Source organism: Styela clava, chromosome 9 (assembly GCF_964204865.1).
Source record: "Styela clava chromosome 9, kaStyClav1.hap1.2, whole genome shotgun sequence".
Classification (NCBI taxonomy): Eukaryota; Metazoa; Chordata; class Ascidiacea; order Stolidobranchia; family Styelidae; genus Styela; species Styela clava.
Genome location: NC_135258.1, coordinates 1,190,857 through 1,215,369, shown reverse-complemented (window position 1 = coordinate 1,215,369; position 24,513 = coordinate 1,190,857). Strand labels below are relative to the sequence as shown.

Below are 24,513 nucleotides of genomic sequence, written 5' to 3'. Positions count from 1 at the left end.
ATAAATAAATTATAGTTGTTGTTGTGCACGAGAATAAATAAATTAACGGTCAAGTGAGAGTGAAATGTTTGTAATATTAAGACAAACCTTAGTTCGATTCTGAGAGTTAGTACTATTCATCTCATATGATTATAAGTAATATTCAAACCATTGAAAAATGTGCCATTTTAAAGGTGTTAAATTGACTCATTAAACATATAATATTGATTATGACATAACAATTCAGTAGTGCTCTATCACAGAACTAGTGACGTGAGTCAAAATTTGGTGATAAATAGACTGTCTCCATTAATAATAATAATAAAAAATGAACAAAAAAAATATTTTTATGACTGTCAAACTACATGATGGGTCATTTAAGTCTACACAGGACGGGACGCCGCGACATATTGTCAAAATCGGGACGTATGGTAAGTCTACCTGTCAGTTCCCTTATCTGGAATCTGTTTCGTTTGGAATGTGAATAAAGCAGTGTCGTAGCAAGGCTCTCGTGCCCCCCCGCAAAAATATTTCGTGGAAAAGACCCAAAAAACTCTCGGACATAAGTTAAAACAACGCTTTTTTATTTCCTCAAAAGGCATAACATGTCGCTATTGAAAGGCAAGAGTAACCTAAAATTTGCCGTTTATCTTGGTTACTTTAATTTTTTTAATACGTGCTTCCTCTTCTGCCGGTTTTCTGCGTTTCTGTGCGCCACTGAGAGGTTTTGCTTTCGACATCATTCTGACAGCCTTCGTAATTTTGCCGGTGCGATCAAACCACAAGACGCCGAAAACCGACGACTGCCGCGCATTGTTACGTAACAAAACGATTTGAGCAGAACTAACATCAACGTTATAAGATGTGCATACTGGTTTTGCAATGTAGCTTTTGGTTTTGCGGCTTAAATTTCGAAATTCCAACCGCTTGGACCCTTTGCGCTCTGGGCCCTCCCGCGACCGCGGGGGTGGATGCTACGCCACTGGAATAAAGTATAGGAATATAGTTGCGCGTGCATACACAACATTTCACAAAGTCTTGCATGGACGTTATGTATCCCGTTCATCAGGAATAAAATCCCTGATGGTAAACGTCTGGTAATTCTTGTTTCACGTATAATCCGTATTGAACTGATTATTTCTATATTTGTCGCCACGCCTTTCTTAGTTCGTCTCACTAACAATTATTATACCTATAAGTTTGAGGAAAGATCAGGAAGACAAGCAAAACCTTTGATAAGGCTTAAAACACGTAAAAATACATGTGCCAGTTTACCCATATCACACGTGTAAACATGTATAACGAAAGATAAAAACGCGGGATGGAATCCTTGATATCTGGAAAAAATTCTGCCAGAAATCTGGAGGCAATTTACAGTTACAATCGCGAAGAGCAATGAATTGATATTTTCTTTTCGCGTATAATCAATATTATTCTGACTATATTGCAAATTCTAAGTGCTGGGCATTTAGTGGCAACGAAATAATGAGCGTTATTTATACTTTTGGTCTCTGAACAGCCCAATGGCACACTCTGGCGGTTGGGAAGTGTAGTGTGAACTGTGTGTTCCACCTTTCTTGTGACGTCACCATAATAGGTCTGTGACAACTGAATTTCATTCCAAGTTGTTGCGTCGTCATTAGCTTATTCTGAATTAGTCCATCATCCTATGGTATTCGGATGGGAAAGAGAGAAAAATTTATTGATTGGTTAATTAACCAAAACAAGTATAAATATGGAAACATACATACAAATAAATATACACTTTCTTTGGTAAAGACTGGAGGGAGCGATACGGACATACCGTCATCCAAGTCAGCTTCCCCTTATTCCACTGTTATGCATGGGATTCACAGTTATTGGATGACTATGTGTGCCAGTGGCGTAGCACGACTTTCGTGGGCCCCCTGCAAAAATATTCCGTGGAAATGACTCTAGAACTCTCGGCCATAACCTAAAACATAGCTTTTTTATTTCGTCGCATAACATGTCGCTATAAAAAGGCAATGGTAACCTAAAATTTGCCGTTTATCTTGGTTACTTCAATTTTTTCATACGTTTTCCCTCTTCTGCCTTTTTTCCGTGTTTCTGTGCGCCACTGAGAGGTTTTTGCTTTCAAAATCATTCTGACAGCCTTCGTAATTTTGCCAGTGCGATCAAACCACAAGACGCCGAAGATCGACGACTTCCTGGCATTGTTACGTAACAAAACGATTTGAGCAGAACTAACATCAACGTTATAAGATGTGCATTATTGGTTTTGCAATGCAGCTTTTGGTTTTGCTGCTTAAATTTCTAAATGCTAACCGCTTGGGCCTCTTTGCGCTGTGGGCCCTCCCGCGACCGCGGGGGTGGATGCTACGCCACTGATGTGTGAAACGGCTAATTATTAGAGTATCACTTATATTTATATTACTTTAAATGGCACAAATACAAGGAATTAATGATTGAAATTAGTTATCAGGTTCGATCCATGCACATTCAGGAAAATTACTAAGAGTTCAAAAAAGTCAATAATTTGTAAATATAGAGAAAATTTACATGAAATGAAATATAAATGAAGTGACATTTTTTATCATGCTGTTCATGGTCAGTATGTTTTTTTGCATTCCTGCTATTTTAAAGATAAAATTGTCATCACATTTAAATTTCTTACCATTTCGAGACAAATAAACTCACATAATGAGAAACTCATTATTAGAATAGTATATCATATCTTATCATATCCGATCCTATCATATCTCGATGATTGTGTGTGCGTGCGGCCTTAACACGTACTACTTATTTTATCAATATCTTTCCATCTGAAAACTGTACGTTTCAAACCTTACTTGGGGTTTTGTTTGCTCTCCCGGTTCCATAATTAGTTTTATTTGTATTCTTTATTAATTTCTTTATCGTTATTATGCTGATTATGGTGTCGAAATTCAATTCAATTCGTTTATTACTCCAGACCGCTGTGGTCCATATAAAAACAACACAACAAATAAACATAAGCAAAACAAAAATAACGCAATAAATACATAAAATAACTGATATAACAATCAGATTCACAGTAAGTCAGAGTTATAATATAGCAATTTAAGAGACCAAAAGTGAGGTATAGAATCTAAGATAGCCCGTAACAAACAGTATCTGAGAATCAAATAATGATTGTAACAGAATGTTATTGGAGATATAAACTTGTACTTATACTTACCGTATTCCCCCGAAAACAAGACCTAGCCTAAATTTTGAAAGAGCTTTAATATAGGCCCTCCCTTTAAATTAAGACCTAGTCGATAGCAAGAAATTTCTGCTACATGTTTTATATGATTGATAATCTATGTTTTGGAGTTATTCTAAATCAGGGGTCTCAAACTCGCGGGCCAATTGCGGCCCGCAGGACGATAGTTTGTGGCCCCCGTCTTGGTATGAAAGTTTAATGTTAGTGCGACCCGTAAGTCACTCAGCTTAGTTAGAATGATTATTGCATTAAATATATGATCAGGACACGTAGAGCAAAACAAATTATTCCATAATCTATCCCGCGAAAGGCATATGCGGTACGGTAACCTACTAGTACCGTACCTGTAGGCATGATATTCGATGGACATTTTCCCGACCTTTGACCCCCAGAAATTTTTCTTTTACTTCCCCATTGCAAATTTCTTGGTGCTTATTTTGGAGGTGGCTTCGCGAGTTGAAGCTTATAAACAGGGGTATATGTTTCACATCATCATTTTGATTCAAAACATTCAACAACCTGTTTTTCAATAGTACTGGTAGAGAAGTTTAGCCTAGTCTATCACTGCTATTTCTAGACTAATTTTTGATTACTGCAATTTTAAGCTACGACGCTCAAGTAATTAGAATGATCATTGAGTTCTTTTATTCGTACTTGAATTTCTGAAACACAACCCAAAACTAACAAATAGCATGCAAAAACGAGGTAATGCTTACAAACATGCCTGGAAATCTTTCTGAGTGACAAGTGTCTGAGCGTTTGCGAAAAAGTCTATTGTTACGTCACCTTTTGCTGATTAGCCAATGTTACGGAATAAACAAAGAAGTAGATACCCGGGGAAAGGTCCATCGCGGAACTACTAACATTTATGTTTTGCGTATAGAAAAATAGAGAAGGAAGATAAGTATAAGTATAAGTTTATTTCGACTCCATAATCAGCATAACAATACATTTGACAGATAAAAACAAATAAATAAAAACTGATTATGAAATCAGGGGAGCAAACAAAACCTTAGATAAGGTTTATAACGTACAAAATATAAGATGAAAGGTTTTGCCAAGAGGAAGTGGTACGTGTTTACTCACCTAAAATTAATAAGTTATTTCACACACGCTCACATGCACCCACCAGCCACACACACACACAACCACTGAGAAGTTATTTAAGAATAAAACGCGATAAATTTAGGGTATACTATACAGTAAACAAAAAAATAAATAAATAAATACTAGAAAAGAAAAAAAAATATTTGCCACACCATATTGATATTTTTGGAATGGTTGCCATTGCCAAATTGATCGATCTTCTAATCGGTAATTAAAATACAAGAGAGCTACGCACAAATATATGGACACGTTAGACGAGAGCGAATCAGTTCTTACCGGTACCTTTGACGCTACCGGTACCCTCAAAAAAGTTCTGAATTTCCAGTAGCAAGAATTTTGCAGAGTCAAACGTACAGCCAGTCATGACACTGACTAAAATCCGTGTTCCCATGGATAAAAAATAATACAGCAAAATTTTAGACGAAATATCAAATTTCATAGAATTCACGCAAAATTTTGAAATAAATAAAAGTAATAGCCTTCTAGCGAAAAAATTAATCTTTAACCACTGAAAATTTCAAATCAATTGGTCCAGTATTCGGAGAGTACTGGAATGGTTGCCATTGCCAAATTGATCGATCTTCTAATCGTTAATTAAAATACAAGAGAGCTACGCACAAATATATGGACACGTTAGACCAGAGCGAATCAGTCCTTACCGGTACCTTTGACGCTACCGGTACCCTCAAAAAAGTTCTGAATTTCCAGTAGCAAGAATTTTGCAGAGTCAAACGTACAGCCAGTCATGACACTGACTAAAATCCGTGTTCCCATGGATAAAAAATAATACAGCAAAATTTTAGACGAAATATCAAATTTCATAGAATTCACGCAAAATTTTGAAATAAATAAAAGTAATAGCCTTCTAGCGAAAAAATTAATCTTTAACCACTGAAAATTTCAAATCAATTGGTCCAGTATTCGAAGAGAAAAGCGACTTTTTAAAAACGTGTCAAAGAACAACAACAACAACAACATAATATTGAAACGATCGTTATGACCACTAAACGTGTCCAATAAAAGGAAGATTTAGGCCGCGAGCCGAGGCCATTTATCTTTCAGTTTCGTAGCGCACATAAGGTAACTACCTGAAAATAATTTTAAAATGTTCCTTAGAAATTTAGTAACAAATACTGCCTTGTTCCCACTTCCAAAAGTTGCACGTTTTACAGAAAAGACGCTTTTACTACAATAAATATGTGTTACCTATCTGTCCTATTTTCTCTGCTTTCCCGGTATCATAGGCCAATGAACGCTTACTTCTGCATGACGTGACAATCAAATTAGTCAGCTGTAGGTGGATCCCCAGTGGTCGGATGAATATCAGATGGACTATTACTGCTCGCTTTTGCGTTGAATAGCCTTTCCATAGTTTTTTTTTTCAGTTATTATTGGTTCAGTTATTCTAAGGAGGTGTTGAAAAGTATAAGTAAGATATTAAACACTTGTATATCCTTACCATAAATAGCAATTTTAGTTGAGCACTAGCTCATAAGATGTTGTTAAATAGGTACGATGCGGTAACTCTAAGGAAGGCTAGACCTTGAATAATATGTCACAAACAACGATATTTTCTGGCTTGCATGAAATGTTTATGATTGATTTAATGACTCTTCTTGACTATTCAGCAGACTTATACTACTATATAGGCCACAGCATATTTGGAAATAAAAATTAATGGCTGTTTCTGTAATGCACGGTTGTGTGAAAGAGAAGAAAATAATCAATTTTACTAATGTCGATTGGTCTAAATCTAAATTCATAGAGTCGACAAGAACCTGGGAAGCAATGATAAGTTATGCCGGGGTGGAAAGAAAGTAGCATTGGAAACGATTGAGAGGTGAGAAATCAAGTTGTAGACAGACAGTTGATGTTTTAAAATATAGTCTATAGTCCATACTCATACTGTCATAGGGCATTTCAGACTGTGATATATCAAAATTTGGTGTAGATATAGTCTAGTAATGGTATGCAAACACTGCTGGACTGTAGTACATGCAATGAGCATATATACGCTCATTGAGTACATCAGATAAAATGCATTATGTAGTCAAGGTATTAGTTAGTATTTAGTGGTATTTTTACACTCATGCTGTTCCAAATATGATTTTTTTCCTCATTTTAGATACTGTACTACAAAAGAAAACGGCACCAATCCGACCTAACGCAGGCTCTAATCCCTGCTGCTATCAGTGCTATAAAATGGATTAAACAAGAAGTCTTGAAGCGTAAAGGTATATGAGAATCATAATAGTTGCAAACAGCTTAGATGGGCTATTCATAATGGAATACTTTAGCACTTTTCTGCAATTGGAACTGCCCATCAAACTCGTGTTGGAGACTTCATTGAGGTTTTCAATTCATTTTTTTCTCAACTATGAAGATCTTTTGAGATTAACGAGGCATTAATAAATAAAGCTGAGGAATTTGTTTGTTCACTGTATGAAGAGGATATGAAGAATGTAAATGATACCAGGGCACGTCTATTTAACACTGGCAAACATAAGGATTATACTCTGCCACCCAACAATGATTCACTGGAGAAGCATGTGGCCCTCAAATCAGTTCTTGAGTTGGCAAACTGCAAGTGTAAGAAAAATAGTAAAAATAATTTACGCAAGTGTGCCAAAATTAACCTAAATTGCACAGATTTTGTTTTTGTATTGACTGCAAAAATCACAGTACACTTATAGAGGAAAAGTCGATTTTCGAGATAGTGGATTCCGAAAATAATTCAGAAGAAAGTGAATTAGATATTGCAGTTGATTTAATAAGTATCATTTATTTTTTTTTCGGACATTTGTTAGTGTCGTAGTCCTGTTTCTAGAAATAATATTGCCTTCGTTCAAATACATAACCACATAAACTAAAAAAAGACTAATTGTAATATTTCTGTTCGCTATGTTATGTACATATTGTACATTCATTTAATTTTCTTGACTTTTCCGGTAAATTTCTAAGTGAGAAATAACTGATTTATTTGTGTTTTCGTGCTCACGATGTTAATTTGTGACTTCATTGCTTAAGAATAAATACGTTTGATAGCTTCTATAAAATGGATGAAGCTTTTTATGCTGTTCTTGTTGTAAACTGCTTGTGGTTATTACATAAAATTTATTCGCTAATGTGAATCAGAGTTGTTGGTGTCGCTGCTTTCGAGGTCACTCGCGACTCCTGTCACACAATTAAAGTATTTTTTGTTGTTGGTTACATGTATGCCATATTTTTCGTAATCTACCTAATAAATTGTGATTGACTGAGGAAGTCCGATTTTGGTCAGGCAAAACATTACAGGAATACATTTGTGTTAGTGTGCTCTCGAATTGCATAGTTCTTATGTATGTGTTGTAAACTTATGGTTATTGAATTTCCGGGAACCTCTTATATTCAATTTCGCATCAGGATTGTGGAACAAGCTGTAATGCATTCAGTATGTTCATTTTTACACAAAACTGAGGAATTTATTTAGTTACCAGATGTGCGCTACGAAACTCATTTTCTGGGCGCTTTCATGGCTTCGTCTCACGGCCCACATCTGTGGTAAGAATCTACAAGTGTTTAATAACTTACTTATACTTTTCAACAACGTCTTAGCATAACTTAACTAATAATAACCAAACAGGGCTATGGAAAGGCTGCACAATCAACGCAAGATCGACCAGTAATAACTAAGATTCATCCGCTCGCTAACAGCTGATTCGATTCAATTGTTACGTCATGCGGAAGTCATTGTTCATTGCCGGAAATGTAGAGAATATAGGACAGATCGAAGAACATATTTCTTGTAGTAAAAGCGTCTTGTCCGTAAAACGTGCAACTTTTGGAAGTGGGAACAAGGCAATATTTGTTACTGAATTTTTAAGGAACATTTTAAAATCATTTTTAGGTAGTTACCTGATATACGCTACGAAACTCACTTTCCAGGCGTTTTTCATGGCCTCGGCTCGCGGCCTAATTCTATTGAAAACATATTGCCAAGCTGATTATAGTTGGAGTCAAATGCCAAGTTGCCCAACCAAAGTTGCCAGAATTGGGTGCATGAAGAGGTGGGCGAGACCATTTCAGATTTAACTTTCTAAGCTATGCTTTAATTGTGGAAAACCTGATGCGGCCCGGACTCACTCAGACTCCGTCTCGGCGGCCCCCAGGTAAATTGAGTTTGAGACCCCCGTTCTAAATGAAAACGTGTTATTTATAAGTAAATGATATCCGTTTTCATATTTTGTATATTTGAAAATCTCGTAATTTTCTAATTTGTAATTTTATTTTCGATAAATGAAAATATAAGACATCTCCCGAAAATAGACGCTAGTGTTACATTCCAGAAGAAAATGGAAATAAGGACCAATTAAAGTCTTATTTTCGGGGAAACACGGTATATGATCGAATCTCAGTTAGAACTGTGAAATAGTAAATGATTGAACATGTGATTGATGAACCAATTTTTCTCAATATCTGAAAATAAATATTTCTTGTTTCGATTTCCTTCCCAGAAAATATGATGTTTCATTTTATAAAAACGCGTTGATAATTATTAGAAATAACTTTGAATAAACTATCATTTAACATTTTCAAAGGTAGTTGGAATTCCTGAATACGGTATTTTAAAAATCTGGCAACACAAATACCGGGCGGCTCAGACGGCTCCGTAGAGGCACCGGCCGTGGCGCTGACTTTTCTAGTTTGCGTGGTAAAGCTTACCGGTACCGGTGTTTACAGAGATATGTATTTCAGTATTTAGGTACTGTATGTAGCCTAATTATAATATAATGAGTTTATTTAGCTTCCATGATAAGCATAACAGACGACACGGGTAGTTGATAATATAAAACTGATTTCCGGTACCGGTTCAGAATCGGTCAATCGGGAGGTCATAGGTACGGTACAGAAACTTACTGGAATTAAATAAGGTTCAAAACGTACGGTACCGTTACCGGTGCAGATTTTTGGATTTTAAAATGGAAGGTGTTGTCAAAAGAGGTAGGGCAGCTACGTGTTAGTTCACCAAAAATGGTTTATGCTTCTTTTCATTATATTAGTTTTAAATTCTGGTGATCATTCAATTACCACAATTAGACGGAAGAAGTCGTTAGAAGTGTATTACATTTAATTCCCCGACCTAAATTTTACAATAAAAATAATGTGTTTTCTTGAAGCATTGCCCGATTCAGAATCGTATTTTCTTGTATGCTTGTAGACCTATTATTATTATTTTTTTGGTGGGTGGGCGCGAACTTTATTTTAAGTTATGCTCGCCTTCCAGGTATCACTGCATTCTGGCATTTGTTTGTTCGTCTACTTTTTGTGCAGTTTTGTTTTTATGTCAGAGTAGACTACCGAAATAAATGAATGATTGATTGATTGAGAATATAAGGAAGGCGATTAAGTACATACTGTAATATCTGTATAAAACATCAAACTGTCACCGCAATAAACTGAAAAAAACTTCACAATGCAGCAATGTTACCATTCAGCCATTGGAATCTTTGTTAAAAAACAGTTAAAAAATAATGGATCCTCGTAGATATGCCTGCTCAATCCTCATTTGTTTTCATTTACAGTTTTTAACATTCCTATAGTTTCTATATTTTATGTTTTAATTGAGTCTAATCAAAATGCCTTCTAAAAGAGAGAAACAGCGTCGTAAGACATCGTTCAAGACATTTGGAGCATTCCTAACGTCCCACATGATGCGGAAATTTACTCGGAAAAAATACAAAAAGTCCGCTGTCGATAATGACGCACTTGAAGCCGGATTTATTGATCATAACAGTCATCATAGGTCAGATGGAAATCTTCCTCAAAATGGAAATACAAATGGACAGAATAATTTAAAAAATAATGGGATTCCAAGCGAAACTGTGTCTTTGAGTGGTAAAGGAGCTTACTCTACTTCATTGAATGGTACTTTTGCGCCACCTGGTGTATGCGGACTCGCTAATCACGGGTCTACATGTTATATCAATGCTATTGTGCAGTGTTTAAGCAACACTGACTTGATAGCTGAATACTTTGTTATGGGACAATACAGAGCGGATTTAAAAAACGCTCGGAAAGAGCGAAGTAAAAAGTACGGTACGAATGGCGAACTTGCGGACCAATTAGCTCTTCTTATAAAAAGTTTATGGATGAATAATTATGATGTTTCCATGACGAAAGGGCTGAAAGATATAATGTGCAAGTATGCTTCGCAATACAAAGGCTGCTACCAACATGATTCTCAAGAGTTTCTTTTATGGCTTTTTGATAAAGTCCACGAGGATTTGAACATACAGCCTGTGAAAAAGGCGTTTTCTTTATCCCGTGCATCGTTTCGACGGAAAAAGAAAGTTGCTGATCCTGCAAAGATGAGCGCAGAAGCAAAAGACATTCAAGCTCAATTAGATATTGTGCCGACTAGTTTTGTTCAGAAAGTTTTTCAAGCTCATTTTCGGTCGACATTGACATGTCCGAATTGTAAACGTCAGAGTCACACAAACGATCCTTTTTTGTGTGTTTCGTTGCCGATAACTCAGAGAACAACTCGAGCCATTTACGTTAACGTAGCGTACTTAAATAGATCGAAAAGGAAAGGCGAAGGGAGGAAAAAGCATCATGCTTCACCGAGGATTGTGCAACAAATCGCTGTTGCAGTTGCTTTGGATGGAAAAGTGCTTCAGTTACGACAACTCGTCGCTGCAGAATGTGGAATTCATTCAAGATTGCTGACATTTGTCGAATACGGGGAAGATGGGTTTGGACAGTCGTATGGTGATGATATGCTAGTCAGTAAAATACCTCAAGTTTCCCACACAGTGTCTAAATTGTACGCATTGGAAATGCCGGCGCCAATGAAAATGACAGCTGGGACTTTGCCGAGAAATTTCGCTAGTCGACATAAAAAACGTGCTAGTTTTGGAGACGGAGTCAGCATAACGAAAGATGTGCTTACATCCCCAGATGGCGCTACTGCATTGCCGAAAAATGTGGTCATCGTTTTAGTGAATAAAAAAATTGATGGAAAGAATTCGAAAGTATTTGGACGTCCACTGATTTTCCATGTTTCAAAAGATGTTTTAAACGAAGATTTACGCTCTTTAATCATCACAAAACTGTCAGAATTCACTAAAAAAGGGGTGAATACAGAAAAGATATTATCGGTAATGAAACTACATGTAGTTGACGGTCTCCCGAATAAGTCTTTAATCTCACAGAAGTCTCAGCAGCCATTGTTGACCCCCACAGCAGAAACTGCACTTCAAAACTGCCCAGCTGGTGGTCCATTACATATAAAACTCATTGCAGAATGGGAAAAAGATGATTATTGCACAATATTTGAAGATATTGCGCAAGATACGATTGAGGAGCAAGAAAGTGTGCGATTACAAAGGCTGATCCATCAACAACCTGTAACTTGTACTTTGCAAGAATGTTTTGATTTACTTACAAAACCAGAAGAGTTAGGAATAGAGGATTCCTGGGATTGCCCACACTGCCATAAAGCTAAACAAGGGACAGTCAAAAAACTAAGTCTATATACTTTACCAGATGTTCTTATCGTGCATTTAAAACGTTTTCAAGCCGTTAACGACAAAAGGAATAAGTTGAATACGAGAGTTGATTTTCCTATAATGGGACTCGATATGTCTCCGTACTTATTAGAATCCTCAAGGCCTAAAACTCATCAAAATGGCGGTGCTGGGCATCGCTTAAATGGACTTCGTAACCATCATGTCAAAAACGAAGAATGCCTGTACGATTTATACGCGGTTTGCAACCATTTCGGCAACTTGAATTCTGGGCATTATACAGCAAGTTGCTTGAATCCGTTAGATGGGCAATGGTATAATTTCGACGACCGCAAAACTGAAGTTGTCTCAGAAGAGAACTTATCACAACAGTCGGTTTATATTCTATTCTATCAGCGGCGCTCAATCAACCCGTCTGCTCCTTGCGCTGGTGGATCTGTCAGTTCTCTTGCTACATCAGACCACTGGGCTTTGAGCTTACAACAACCTACAAGACAAAAAGCCAGTTCGCAGAGTCGTCTTAACGAATATGCAGTCAATAGCCCGATGAAAAGCCAAACTGTGTTGCCAGTATCTAATGGTATCAAAAAGCATCACAGCCAAAAGGTAATAAAAGAAGTTCAGGGTTCAAAAATGCCTAATGGACATGCAAGCTCATCTGTACATAAAGATAAAGAGGGGGTTGAAAAAACATCCTATAGTCCGAAGTCACCTAGTGGAGAGAATCGAATGAGTCCGAATCTATCAAACGGGGCGATCCACAGCAGCCCAAAATCGCCAAATGGGGGGTTAAAAATATCAAACGAAAATAATAATTCTAACCGCAGAGTTGAATATTCCCAACAGGCTCCAAAATCCTCGTATCGAGACGCTCCAAAGCTGCACCCTAGTGGCAGAAGATACTCCGGAGGGTACGACTTGTATCGCAAAGAGAAGGAGCTTTTGATGGGAAGTAGACGAAATGAGAAAGAAAGAAACAGTATTAAAAATCGGCAGTATTTTTCACCCCAGTTAGATCAACGGCATTTGGACATGAATGGATATACGAACGGAGATTTTTCAAATCCTCATTTACAATATCAGGAAAGGGATATGCCCGTTGGATATAACCGAAAACAAGCATACAATGGGGTTCCAGTTTGGAATTACCCTCAAATATCACCCCAAGTGTCTTCTCCGAGTTATGAACCTGTTTTTGACCCCTATGATCCTTTTGTTCGGGGCGTACCGAGGCAACAATCAGTGCCGAGGTCGATATCGAAAGCGGAAAGGGCTCCTGTAAATACAAGACGGTTATCGGAGAGGTATCATAGGACTAGGCCATCAAGTCAGTATGAACCTTACACTGATACTTATAAAAGGACAACTTACTTTTGAATAAAAAGTCGTTGCAACTAGGCTGGTAAGAATTAAACACTATAGCAGTGGTTCCCCAATGGGGCCCGTAACCCAACAAAGGAGCCACAGGGCAATTGAATGGGGGCCACCATGCCAGGCACAAAACCTATTTTACGTTTACTATCAAACTCCCTGTTCTTCTTAGTTTCATTGCTTGATAAGGTTATTTCACAGGTTATTTTCACTTTGTTGAGAATGAATTGTTTGAACATAATGGGATTTGGAATCTACCAATCAAAATAACACTATAAATACTACTGTAATGATAAACAGGGGCCATGAGTGCTAAAAGTCTCCGGAAGGGGTCAGAAGACATAAAAGGTTAGGAACCAATGTAGCAGAGCCCAGGGATGTTTAAACCGAATCAAATATTCGAATACATTTGAATTTCATTTTATTCGATATTAAATTTTTGAATTTAAGAATAATTCAGAACAGTGATTCTTAAATTTTTCAAGTCCTGCCCCCTTTTCGGACTAGAATACAAATAACAGATAGTAAGTTGAAAGCAGTGCTCCCTCTAAGGTGCGCGCGCACACAGCTTTCAGAGGCTGCGCACACGCATAGATTTACTGCGCACAGGCGTATTTCGATGTAATGTAACAATGTGCTCGGTTGGCAGGTTGAAAAAAGTTTGTTGTTGGCCCACTTATTACCCGGTTAGAACGCCAAAATTTCTTCATTGGTTTTTGCACAAATGTTAGTCATTTCCAAAAAAGTGCGCACACACCAAAATTTCTGCGCACACATACCACAAAAAATTAGAGGGAACATTGGTTGAAAGTATGTTTTTTTCCAAAGTTCGTTGAAAATATGCGGATGGACGTAAACGTCCAAAATAAAGAAATGTAAATATCCAAAAAAAGGCATGCAAGATCAGATCTAACAAATATCATTATTTTTAATTAACTTAATGCCCCCTCACTAAATTGTCTACGCTCACCGTTTGAGAACCACTGGTCTGAAGCATTATTAACTACTATAGAAGACACAGCAAGCAATAAATCCGTGTAGTAAAACTCCCATTAGTCTTTTATTTCCTACAAGACTATGAATTAGGGCAATTTGCAATCCTATGTGTAATTTGTTTGGCTTAATGGTAGTTTATCACAGGATTTATAATTTTATGTTTTAAAAAAAGGTTCATTTAGATGAAAGCTTCAAATAAAACACTTTGAACGTCTAGTAAACAAATTTGAATCGTAACACGCCGTATGTAGGAATATCCAATTTATAATTGAAATACAACAAACAATACTTCTAATGCCATAATCAATTTAACAACCTCAATTCAAGGATAGCATCATCATACATAACATCAGTTCGATAGGCTTCACATCAATATAAAGGCAGTTTTGATTCGTTTCCGTCATTCGAGTTGTATTTTGCTCGGCCCAATGGTATTGCAGTTGTAAAATGAATCATTTATTAAGACTAAAGATTTTCGTTAAAACAGAGTCTCTGTCAAATTTGACCAGTTGAAGGCTAAGTCAAAAAAATCGCTCCATTTTTAGTAAAGGCAGTTTCGAGTCTATTTGATTCGTTTCGCGCATCCTCGCATCGCACCTTGTAATTTTCCTGTATTAATGCCCCGTTTATAATGGGATTTACAGACTGGGCTTGTAAAATCAATTTTGTTTTTGAGATGGGAATTTCTGTTGAAAAACTCTTGTAGAAACTGCAGTAAAATTTAACCAGTTAATGAAGGCTTTCTGTGTGATTCTATTTGTATATAAACACGATTTTGAGTCTATTTCATTGGTTTTGGACATCCTACTGGACATCCTACACATGCATACCTAGGTATGATTTGTTCAGCTTATCACTTAATGGCCTGTTTATGATGTTATCCTTGAATTGAGGTTGTTAAATTGATTATGTCATTAGAAGTATTGTTGTTGTATTTCAATTATAAAATTGGATATTCCTGCGTACAGTGTGTTACGATTTGTACGCTTGGATTATATGTAAATTGTTCTAAATTCATCGTTTTAAGCCCGTTTTCAGGGGGACGGCTAATATGCAGGGATATATGGTAATTCCAGTCTCCAACCTTAAAAGACTGCCAATTCTGTGGCAAAATTTTCTCATTGTGTTTTTAATGAATTTACATATAGCTGCTTTCTTCTCAAGGCATGACATTTTGTTTATTATATTGTATTGTATTTTATATTTTCAATTTTTTTTATTACATTTTTGAGCTGTTTCGTAATTTTCCCAGTTTGAGGCTCTGTACTAGATTGTTATTGCCTGTTGTCTTTAATTCTTCTCATTTAGGGTAAGTTAGGTTATTGCCTCCCCAACCCCCTCTACTCATTTTTTTGTTCTGTTCAGTTAGGTTTAGACGGATATGCAGTTGTGAGAAATTTTACAACTTTTAAAAGAGCATGAGCGCACAAAATTTGCCAACGCCTGACTTAGGATAATATAGCCCCACCCAAAAAGATTATGCAAAGCTGATCATCCCTCCTCTTTTACCAAACTTGCCAAATCATGCATGGCAATAAATCACCCTCTTCATTCTGTTAATCTGGTCATGCATGGCTGAATTGCCCGCCACTTCTCTCAAACCAGGTCATGCATGACCAAATTACCCCTCCCTCTTCTCTCTTAATCATTCCATGCATGACCGATTACCCCTCCCAGCCAAGCCATGCATGGCAGAATTACTCCTATTCGGGTCATGTATGATGAAATTTTTCCTCTCTTTTACAAACCAGCCGACGTTTACCAATGTTTTTCTACTAAGAGCAGTTCCCGTAGTTATTATGCCCACTCTAAACAGTGTTCTTTTGTGTAGTAACAATTCTTTTGTTATGCTTCGGTGAATTGTATTGTTCTCTCATAATAGCTACAATAATTTTACCGCCCCATACTTTTATCAACCACACATTCATTTGGCAGTTTGTTGTAGCCAGTTACCTTTTAAACGTAAAATTTCTTTGAAGTCTTGGGATCCCATATGTCAAATGAAATTATGGCACATCCAAATTAATCTCACTGACATTTTTAAAATAAGAATGTGGAATCGACAATCTTTTGAGTGGAAGGTTTAATCGAGCAGAATAATAACTCCAACATACAAGTGACAGTTCAGCAACAGCTATCTTTGATTAGGTTTAGGCAGGTCAAATAAGGAAATACAGGGAGTTCATAAAGTCTATTTACAATTTTCAATTTTGTTATGAAGTCAGTTCTCAATACATCTTAACCAGGTCTGTGAGGGCCAAAACAATATATGGTATCGATAAATTCCCTTTGCAGTTTTCAAGACTTTATGGACACCCTCTACTTGCCTGGACTCGCAAAAACCCTAATATTTGCTAAGATTACTGCTATTAATAGATACAGAATTGTGCTTTTTATTCTCTGCCACTTTAGTTTTAAAGCTTGTTTGATTTATATTTTTCTGTTTGAAATACTATATATTATGTATCAATTTCAAAATTGGGGAGGGGGAATTACCATTTCATTTTAATTATTATGTATCTCTTACCTTCATATTTTATTAACTATTATATTTTATCAGGTTTGAAAATGTTTTAAATAATATTCAACCACTTGATGGTAGCAAAGATTTTTTTTGTTTCTCGAGAATGTTTGCTTATTTTTTAATTTTCAATATTATTTCATGTGCTATGTACAACACCATTAGCAATTCGTATTTTTATGCTTTTTTGGTTTTTAGCTATTTCCATATTTGCGCTTATTTTTGTATTTTGCTAATTGTTTGTATAATTATTGTCTTGAGTTTTTAGCATTATCCGAAGTATACAGTCTAATGCAGTGGTTCCCAAACCACCAGCCAATTACAGCCGTGTAATATTAATATAGCCCACTGAGCCTAAGTGAGAAAGTTGAAACACTTTGTTACTTATCGATCTTCAGATCGGTAAGTATGTTGATAGGTATTTGTCTGTCTGTCTGTTAGATGCACGCGATATCTCACGAAGGCGTGGTTGAATCTGCTCCAAATTTTGCATGTGCATTCATCATATGTCGGACCAGAAGCCTATTGATTTTGGATGAATTATGTCGTATAATTAGCGAGTTATTAAATAATTAGTGGTGGGACACGCGGTGTCTTTATAGAGTCATGAATCGAAACCGCAGTTGCAATCGATAAGTCTTCATTCTCCGACCGATATTCTCGTTTTTACTTTTTTGCGTTCTAAATGCCATCATTTTTACGCCATTTTCGCAGTTCGAGCTTGTTTCTAATCGTAACACGTGCACTGGTATCCTGAATATCTGACCGCTATCATCCCCTTGCAGGCGCTTCACTCTCCCAACCTGCGAATATCCTTCAGCCTCTTATTTTGGCCTCCAGTCAATCAACTTTGGGAACCACTGGTTCAATGGGATTCAATTTCCTATGATAGCCTGTCTTGTTAATGAATGATTCGGAGTGTTTGGTTGTCTTAAGATACAATCATAAATGATAATTCACTTTACTAAAATACGGTATTTATTATAAAGGATGAAATGTTCAATAAACGCCAATAAATACAATAACACAATGGTGATGAAGAAACATTAGAATTATGAATGAAATTGTGTAATACTCTCTTCTCTCCATAGAATGTCCATAATGTTCAGGTTTTTGGAAAAGGATGATGGTGCCTGCAATATACACACATAATATAAGATGGTTAGTTAGTAAATGTGTAGCAGAACTGAATTGAATATTTTTATAATTTGATATATGCTTCCTGTTTAGCATAATTCGGAACAAAATTTTGGACATTTTTAAAGATATTTCGCAGCATGCTGAACTCTGTAAAGGTCAATTTGTGTGAATCCACCATGTTTAAGTTTTTTCCTGGTTTCGTTTTTACAATATTTCACTATATGTACAAGTTCAAATATCCTGTAACAAATTTTCTTAATCTTTCCTTAAAATGTGCATTTTCTGTAATATTTTCTATAATTTTCATTATTTGTGTGATTTTTTAATCAAGCATGACTGGCAGCATTATTACCATACGACCAAGTATGAAATTGTGATGTCTGGTCATGCATCATTGGGTTTTAGGCCAAAACCATTTATAAAGCGTATATATATGTATATATAATCGATATATTTTTTGTCTAATTTTTATTCGTTTTGTCAAATCGGGCTTTGGATTGAAACGCTTTTGAGCTGTTATTTACATGCAATTTATTTCTACTTAGCTATTTCTCAGACAATTTTGTGTTGAAAAAAATCAAGCTATCAAAAATTGCTTTGTATCGACAATCAGTTGCAAGGCTCGTAGCTGTTCGGGTGTCAATGGTTGTTTGCAACTCTTCTTTCCGTACTCTTTTCGCTTCTAGTTGAGAATTCGGAATCTTTTTTAGAAATCAATATAAACATGCATCCTGGGTCGTAGCCTGGAATTCTTGAAGGGGGGGTTGGAATCTCTAATTGCCAAGTCAGACTTGTCAGGTAACGGGTCGTGGTTGTGTCCGAAATGCGAGTTTTCAAGAGTTTTATAGGTCTAAAAGTGTTTCAAGCTATGAAAAATTGCTGTTTATGATACAGAAAAATTGCCTTATTTACATTTCGATGGGCGGGGCCTCTTCCGACCCACAAAACCCCCCGACAATATCTCTGCAAACAGCTACTGAATCACTGATATATTTCAATCCTCTGCCCGTATTTGACAATTTTTATAATTTTTGCCTCGAAAATATAGTTTTGTTGATAATTTTTCGCTTTTTAATCTTTCTTAGACTTAAATAAAAGCCAGTTATTCTACCTCAAAATGTAAAAGTTTGGTGCTTGATGGATAAACCAGGAACTATGGGGTTCAGGTCAGTGTTTTGCTATTGTGCTTTTTACCATCTTGTACATGGAGTTCATATATCCTGAGCGATTAACTGGTTGACTGTTCCCGAACTAATCTTAATCTAGACTTGACGAGAGGCTCAACAATATGTTCCTCAAACTGTGACTCGTTGGGTCAATCTCAGCCCGCGTTACTTTTTACTGTGGCCCGCGAATTTGGGCAAAATAGTCTGTTTTTACCCTTTTTGCATTCTAAGTTTATTTAACACTTTTTTGCATTCTTGATTCCAATCTTAATTACATGGGCGGTATGTAATCCTATTACTGGCACATATATTTAGGATAGTGGTATGAGGAATTGTTACGAATATACACTTACTAAAACTGTGATGATAAACAATTGGTGGAATCTAGAACGCAAAAAGGTAAAAACATAAAGTGTTAAACTATTCGACTTAAGTTTGTTGGGCCATGTTGAATCATCACACGGGCCGTGGTTTGAGTACCACTGTTATAAAAAAAAATAAGAATTTCACATTAAATTGCTTGTGAAGTGCCTAGTGTAGAGTCAAAGGTGTATAAATATGACTTCAGGGATAAATTCTAATTTCTTTTCTCAGGACAAAGTTATTTTCTCTTTGGAGGAATCTGACTTATTCAACTATTGGTCGTCTGTTCCTTTTATTCTACATTCTCTTTCCGATCATCCTGAAATTGTTTCCGAGTATTTTCCTTCACACTGTGTTTTCCTATAAGTATAAAGGTGGGTTATCTATTGGTTAGGCTGCAGGTAGCGCTGTTCCACACGGATGTCGCTTTCGAACTTTTTGAACTTTGCACCCAAAAAATGTTTCCAGCTGTCAGACAAGGTTGACTGTAAACTCTCACTCGTTTACGGTTCCACACTATTATTCTTTATGGCATCGGGGATTCGATTTGACCACCCCAAGTGGGTGACAGAGCAGTTGGAGATTGGCCCCAATGCTAGGTGCAAAACAGGTTGTGCCTCTCACTTTATAAGAAAACTCTCTCCCTCTCTTTTAACTCTGCATTGTAGTATGCAAGCTATCTAAAAAGGTGCATACATCGAAAATTTTGCTATTAGAATGTGGTTTCCCAGTAGTTTGGGACTAGTTTGAGCGGGGTTGAAATTTCCATTAACCTGGTGTTGAAGACTGAATTATTCTTACCTCGGCATCGAAGTAAACAAATCTATTTCAGGCTGAAGTCTGAGACTAGAGTAAATTATCATAATATGATTGATTCTGTGTCCGGAAAAACTGCTGCAAGAAATCTCATAACATAGGAAAATTCGTGCGTGACAAATTGCCAATCGCAAGAGCATTTTGCTGTAAAACAAGTATTTGTGATAAAAACAGTTAAGACTATGGTAAATTATTTTCTATGGGGCTATCACAAGTTCCAGTGATCAAAGCCTCCTATATTTTAAATATCATTCAGGCCCTGCTGTTTACATGCGTCTCACGAACCCTGAGAGAGATTGGAATTTTCTAGGAGCATCGAACCAATACATCACATCACAGAGTGGCAACATTATAGGAATCTGGCATGTACCTCCTCCGAATACTGAGAACCCTTCCCTTAGCAAGGCTGGTGAGTAATGGAAAACTATACTCACTCAGAAATAAAAGAGATTCAAAACTGAACAAAGTTACGGACGACGTTTGAAATACCAAGAGCTACTGACTCATCTGCCATCTCTGAGCAAAGTTATGGGCATTCACTCAGAAGTAAAGAGACTCATCTCTGAGCAAAGTTACGCGCACTCACTCAGAAGTAAAGGAGACTCATTTCTGAGCAAAGTTACGCGCACTCACTCAGAAGTAAAGGAGACTCATCTCTGAGCAAAGTTACAGGCACTCACTCATAGAGCTAAGATCTTTTCTACATATGTTTATAAAAAATATATACTAAAACCATGTGTGTGCCTCGAAAATATTCTTCCTATACTTTACCATTGTAAAATTTTTTGGGTTCCTTTTATTTTAAGAGTGGTTTCGAGTAAAATGGGGTATTTGTTTTAAACCATCATCACAATTCATCGCATACAACAATCTGTTTTTAAAAAGTACCGGTAAAGAATTTTAGCCTAGTCTATCACAGCTATTTCTGCACTAATTTTTTATTACTGCGATTGAATTGAAACTCCTAGGAAGACAAAGTGATATTTGAATTATCTGATTTATATTTATATTTCCTAAACACAACTGAAAACTCAACAATAGAGTTCAAAAACGAGGTAATGTTTACGACCACGCCCGAAAATCTGTCTTGATTGAGAAAAGTGTCTGCAAATCAAGTTAATTAGTCCGGTCCGGCCTGCAAATCCATGTAATTAGCTGGGCTCTGGTCTGGTTTAATACCCACAGGCCCGGGTCGAGCCTGCGAATCCAGATTAAACTAAATTATAAATTCATTCCGCGAAATGCACATCGTTCAAAAATTGACATTTGTCTGCGAGTTGCAGTTTTTCTTGTGGGCCCCGTTGGTCGCAGGTTGCACACCCCTTCTTTGAGTGAAGGTACGGAAATCTCTCGAAATTCTTTACATTTTTTTCATTAATTTCAGAGAAAGTAATCATCTACTGTCATGGACAATCTGGCAACAGGGCGTCGGGACATCGGACATTGTTTTATGAAGTTCTAACAAATCTCGGATTTCATGTCGTTACTTTTGATTACAGTGGATTTGGAGACTCAACAGGTAAGCTAGAGCAGTGCTACTCAACTATTTTCACCAAAGGTCCGTACACAAGATTTGAAAATTACTGGGATCCGGTAATTCCAAAAAATATATTTCTGCTATTCAAACATCATTTAAAATGCATCGTTTGTCAAAACAAAAGAGCAAGAGTCAATATCATGTTTCGGTGGCGGTATGACAAGGCATTCAGTTGTGTAGCTGAGCGCCGACTTTGCTACAAATATGTGATATATTCGCCCCCATATTACCCGTACCTATTATATTTTTGAAAGTCTTCCAGCGACTTGAATTATCTCCATGGCGGTCCGAATTTAAATCTTGAGAGATCCGGACTCGGACTGCGGTCCGCCAGTTGAGTAGCCCTTAGCTAGGGCCGGGATTCTTAAATTTTCGGTGTTATGGAGCCTGCGAAGGGGTTGAGTAATATTTACTGAGCCCTACATTAATTTATAAAAAACATTGTTGTTTACTGGTTAATGTTTCTGAGTAAATTAAAATTATTTTATAAAAAGTACGGCAAAAGACGGTAATTGCAATATGGCGTTATCTACGCTTATTCAACTCAAACTAGGCTCTGGTCCGGCGAGACATTTTGATTCTGTAGTTGCAAGTCTCTCTGCTCGCCCCATAAAGGTATTGTTATTATTTCCATGTATGGGCTATTCCAAGTGACTCTACAGGACAATTCCAGAAATTTTAAAGGTTGTTAGATGCAATAAATTTTTACATTGCCAGCTACATGTTTTGCGTCATTGTCCAATCAGTTGCTTTATGGGGTTTGAACAAAACTACAATCAAGTTACACACAAGACTTACTTAGTGGATATAAAATGTATATTAAAATATAGCGTGACACTACAGGACAGCAAATAGACGATGCATGAAGTAAGAATACCTAACCAATTACTGAATAAATGACAACAAACCTGGTTAAGATATATTGAGAACTGACATTATAACTAAATTGAAATCGTAAAGGGACTTTATGGACACCCTGTATTATTTTCTTGGTCTAATAATATTCTTTTTTGTGCAATTTCAGGTTTTCCTAATGGTCGTAATGTCAAGCTGGACACAATAAGCGTTTATGCTTGGACCATAGAACAACTACAGAAAACAGACGCTATCATCATCGTATGGGGTCATTCCTTGGGTTCAGGGATCATGACCTATGCCCTTGCAGAATTCTCAGCTAATCAGCACATCCAACCACCACACGGTGTCGTATTAGAGTCACCGTTTACGTCATTAACCGAAGCTTCAAAAAGTAGCAAAGCATTCAAACTTTTTGATATCATGTACCCTCTCATTTGGAGACGGATTTTCAATTCTTCGATGGAAAAACACAAAATAGAATTCAACACTTTAAAAAACCTTCCTAAATTATCGTCAAATATTTTAATTCTCCATGCTGAGGATGACCCGAAAGTCAACGTTCGGCTGTCACAGGAGCTGTATGATAACTTGATGAGCGGCTCAAAAACTGCTGCGAAATCGGTGCATTTTTATAAAATTGCTTCCAAGTACGGTTTAGGTCATAATTTAGTTTATAGTTTCAAACATTTGAAAGATATCATGACTGATTTTACTGATGTTTTATCAGGAAAAGTGATCTCTGAAAAAGTTCGGTATCAGCAGATAACAGTTTGAATAAGTTGAGTTGTTTTCATATGCATCTTTTCATATTTACACTGATAAGGGTAGGTTTAATTTTTATTTTTGTGTACTGTATGGGAACACTCATTTATCTTTTTACTGTTTGGGAACACTCAATTTATTCCGCGTTTTAAAAATAAATAACTTTCATTCTTGAATACTGTTTGGAATTTTTACCGAGTGTTTTAAGAATGAACATGACTCAATACAGGAACCTCACTCAGCCCGGACTTAGTGACTTGACTCACCAAACGGGAATGGTTTGGGCACGTCTATCTGCCGGTCGGACTTCATCTGATTGTCCCAACCTTCCTCGCAACCTAGTCTTTCACTCGTTAAATATTCATTAAATCTAATACCCCCCCCCCCCCCCATCAGCAAAACTGATATTACTACATCCACTTTAAATTGCACTATGTATTTATTTTTATATTTATGCAACACATATTGCTTTTTTATTATTTATGTAGATTTCTGTGTGCTCTGTTTGTTTATTATATTTTGAAGGTGGAAATTGTTCTCCTCTGACTCTGTGCAGTGGGGTTAAGGTTAAAAAAAGGAATTGAGTATTCAAATATGAGTTTCAATATGAATCCTGTTGTAATGATTTTTTGAGTTGAGAGCTGGAGTTGAAACATCCCGAAGGAGTTTTTTCGAATTTTTTGTTTGGGTCCAGGTGTGAACCGCAAACCATATATGGGCTATTCCAAGTGACACAACAGGACAATTCCAGAAATTTGCATGTTGTCAAATATTGCCAGCTACCTGTTTTGTTTCATTGTCCAATCGGTTGCTTTAAGGAGTTTGGACAAAAGTTACACACAAGACTCACTTAGTGGATATAAAATGTATACTAAAATAGAGTGTGATACCACTGGACGGCAAATCCAATATGCATTAACGTTAACATTGTGTTGTGCTGTTACAGCAGGAACCCATAATATGTTCAGGTGCAGGACCCCTCTATGTGTTGCTCAAGTTGGTAACACTGTAAATCCATGCCAATAATGTGCCTTTTGTATGTGACGCTACATGACGTGATTTACCAGACATTTTTCCACTTCGGAACAGCGGCATCTAGCATCTCTCAAAATTCTGGTAATGAATCGTTAAATAGGTGAAGACATGTTCTACAGCACTGCAAA

At 36.7% G+C, this 24,513-nt stretch overlaps 2 protein-coding genes across 2 annotated transcripts; both read left to right on the top strand.

Moving 5' to 3' along the window:
- The first annotated feature begins 9,877 nt into the window (after nucleotides 1-9,877).
- Nucleotides 9,878-18,934, top strand: LOC120339526 (ubiquitin carboxyl-terminal hydrolase 31-like). Its single transcript, XM_039407673.2, has one exon. The coding sequence runs from the start codon at nucleotides 9,928-9,930 to the stop codon at nucleotides 13,195-13,197; it is 3,270 nt and encodes a 1,089-aa protein (XP_039263607.2). The 5' UTR covers nucleotides 9,878-9,927; the 3' UTR covers nucleotides 13,198-18,934.
- Nucleotides 18,856-23,882, top strand: LOC120339467 (lysophosphatidylserine lipase ABHD12-like). The gene is made up of 5 exons (XM_078115818.1): nucleotides 18,856-19,014; nucleotides 19,609-19,751; nucleotides 20,450-20,602; nucleotides 21,578-21,712; nucleotides 22,755-23,882. Exons 1-5 carry the CDS (start codon nucleotides 18,986-18,988, stop codon nucleotides 23,360-23,362), a joined length of 1,068 nt encoding a protein of 355 aa, XP_077971944.1. The 5' UTR covers nucleotides 18,856-18,985; the 3' UTR covers nucleotides 23,363-23,882.
- The last annotated feature ends 631 nt before the right edge of the window (nucleotides 23,883-24,513 follow it).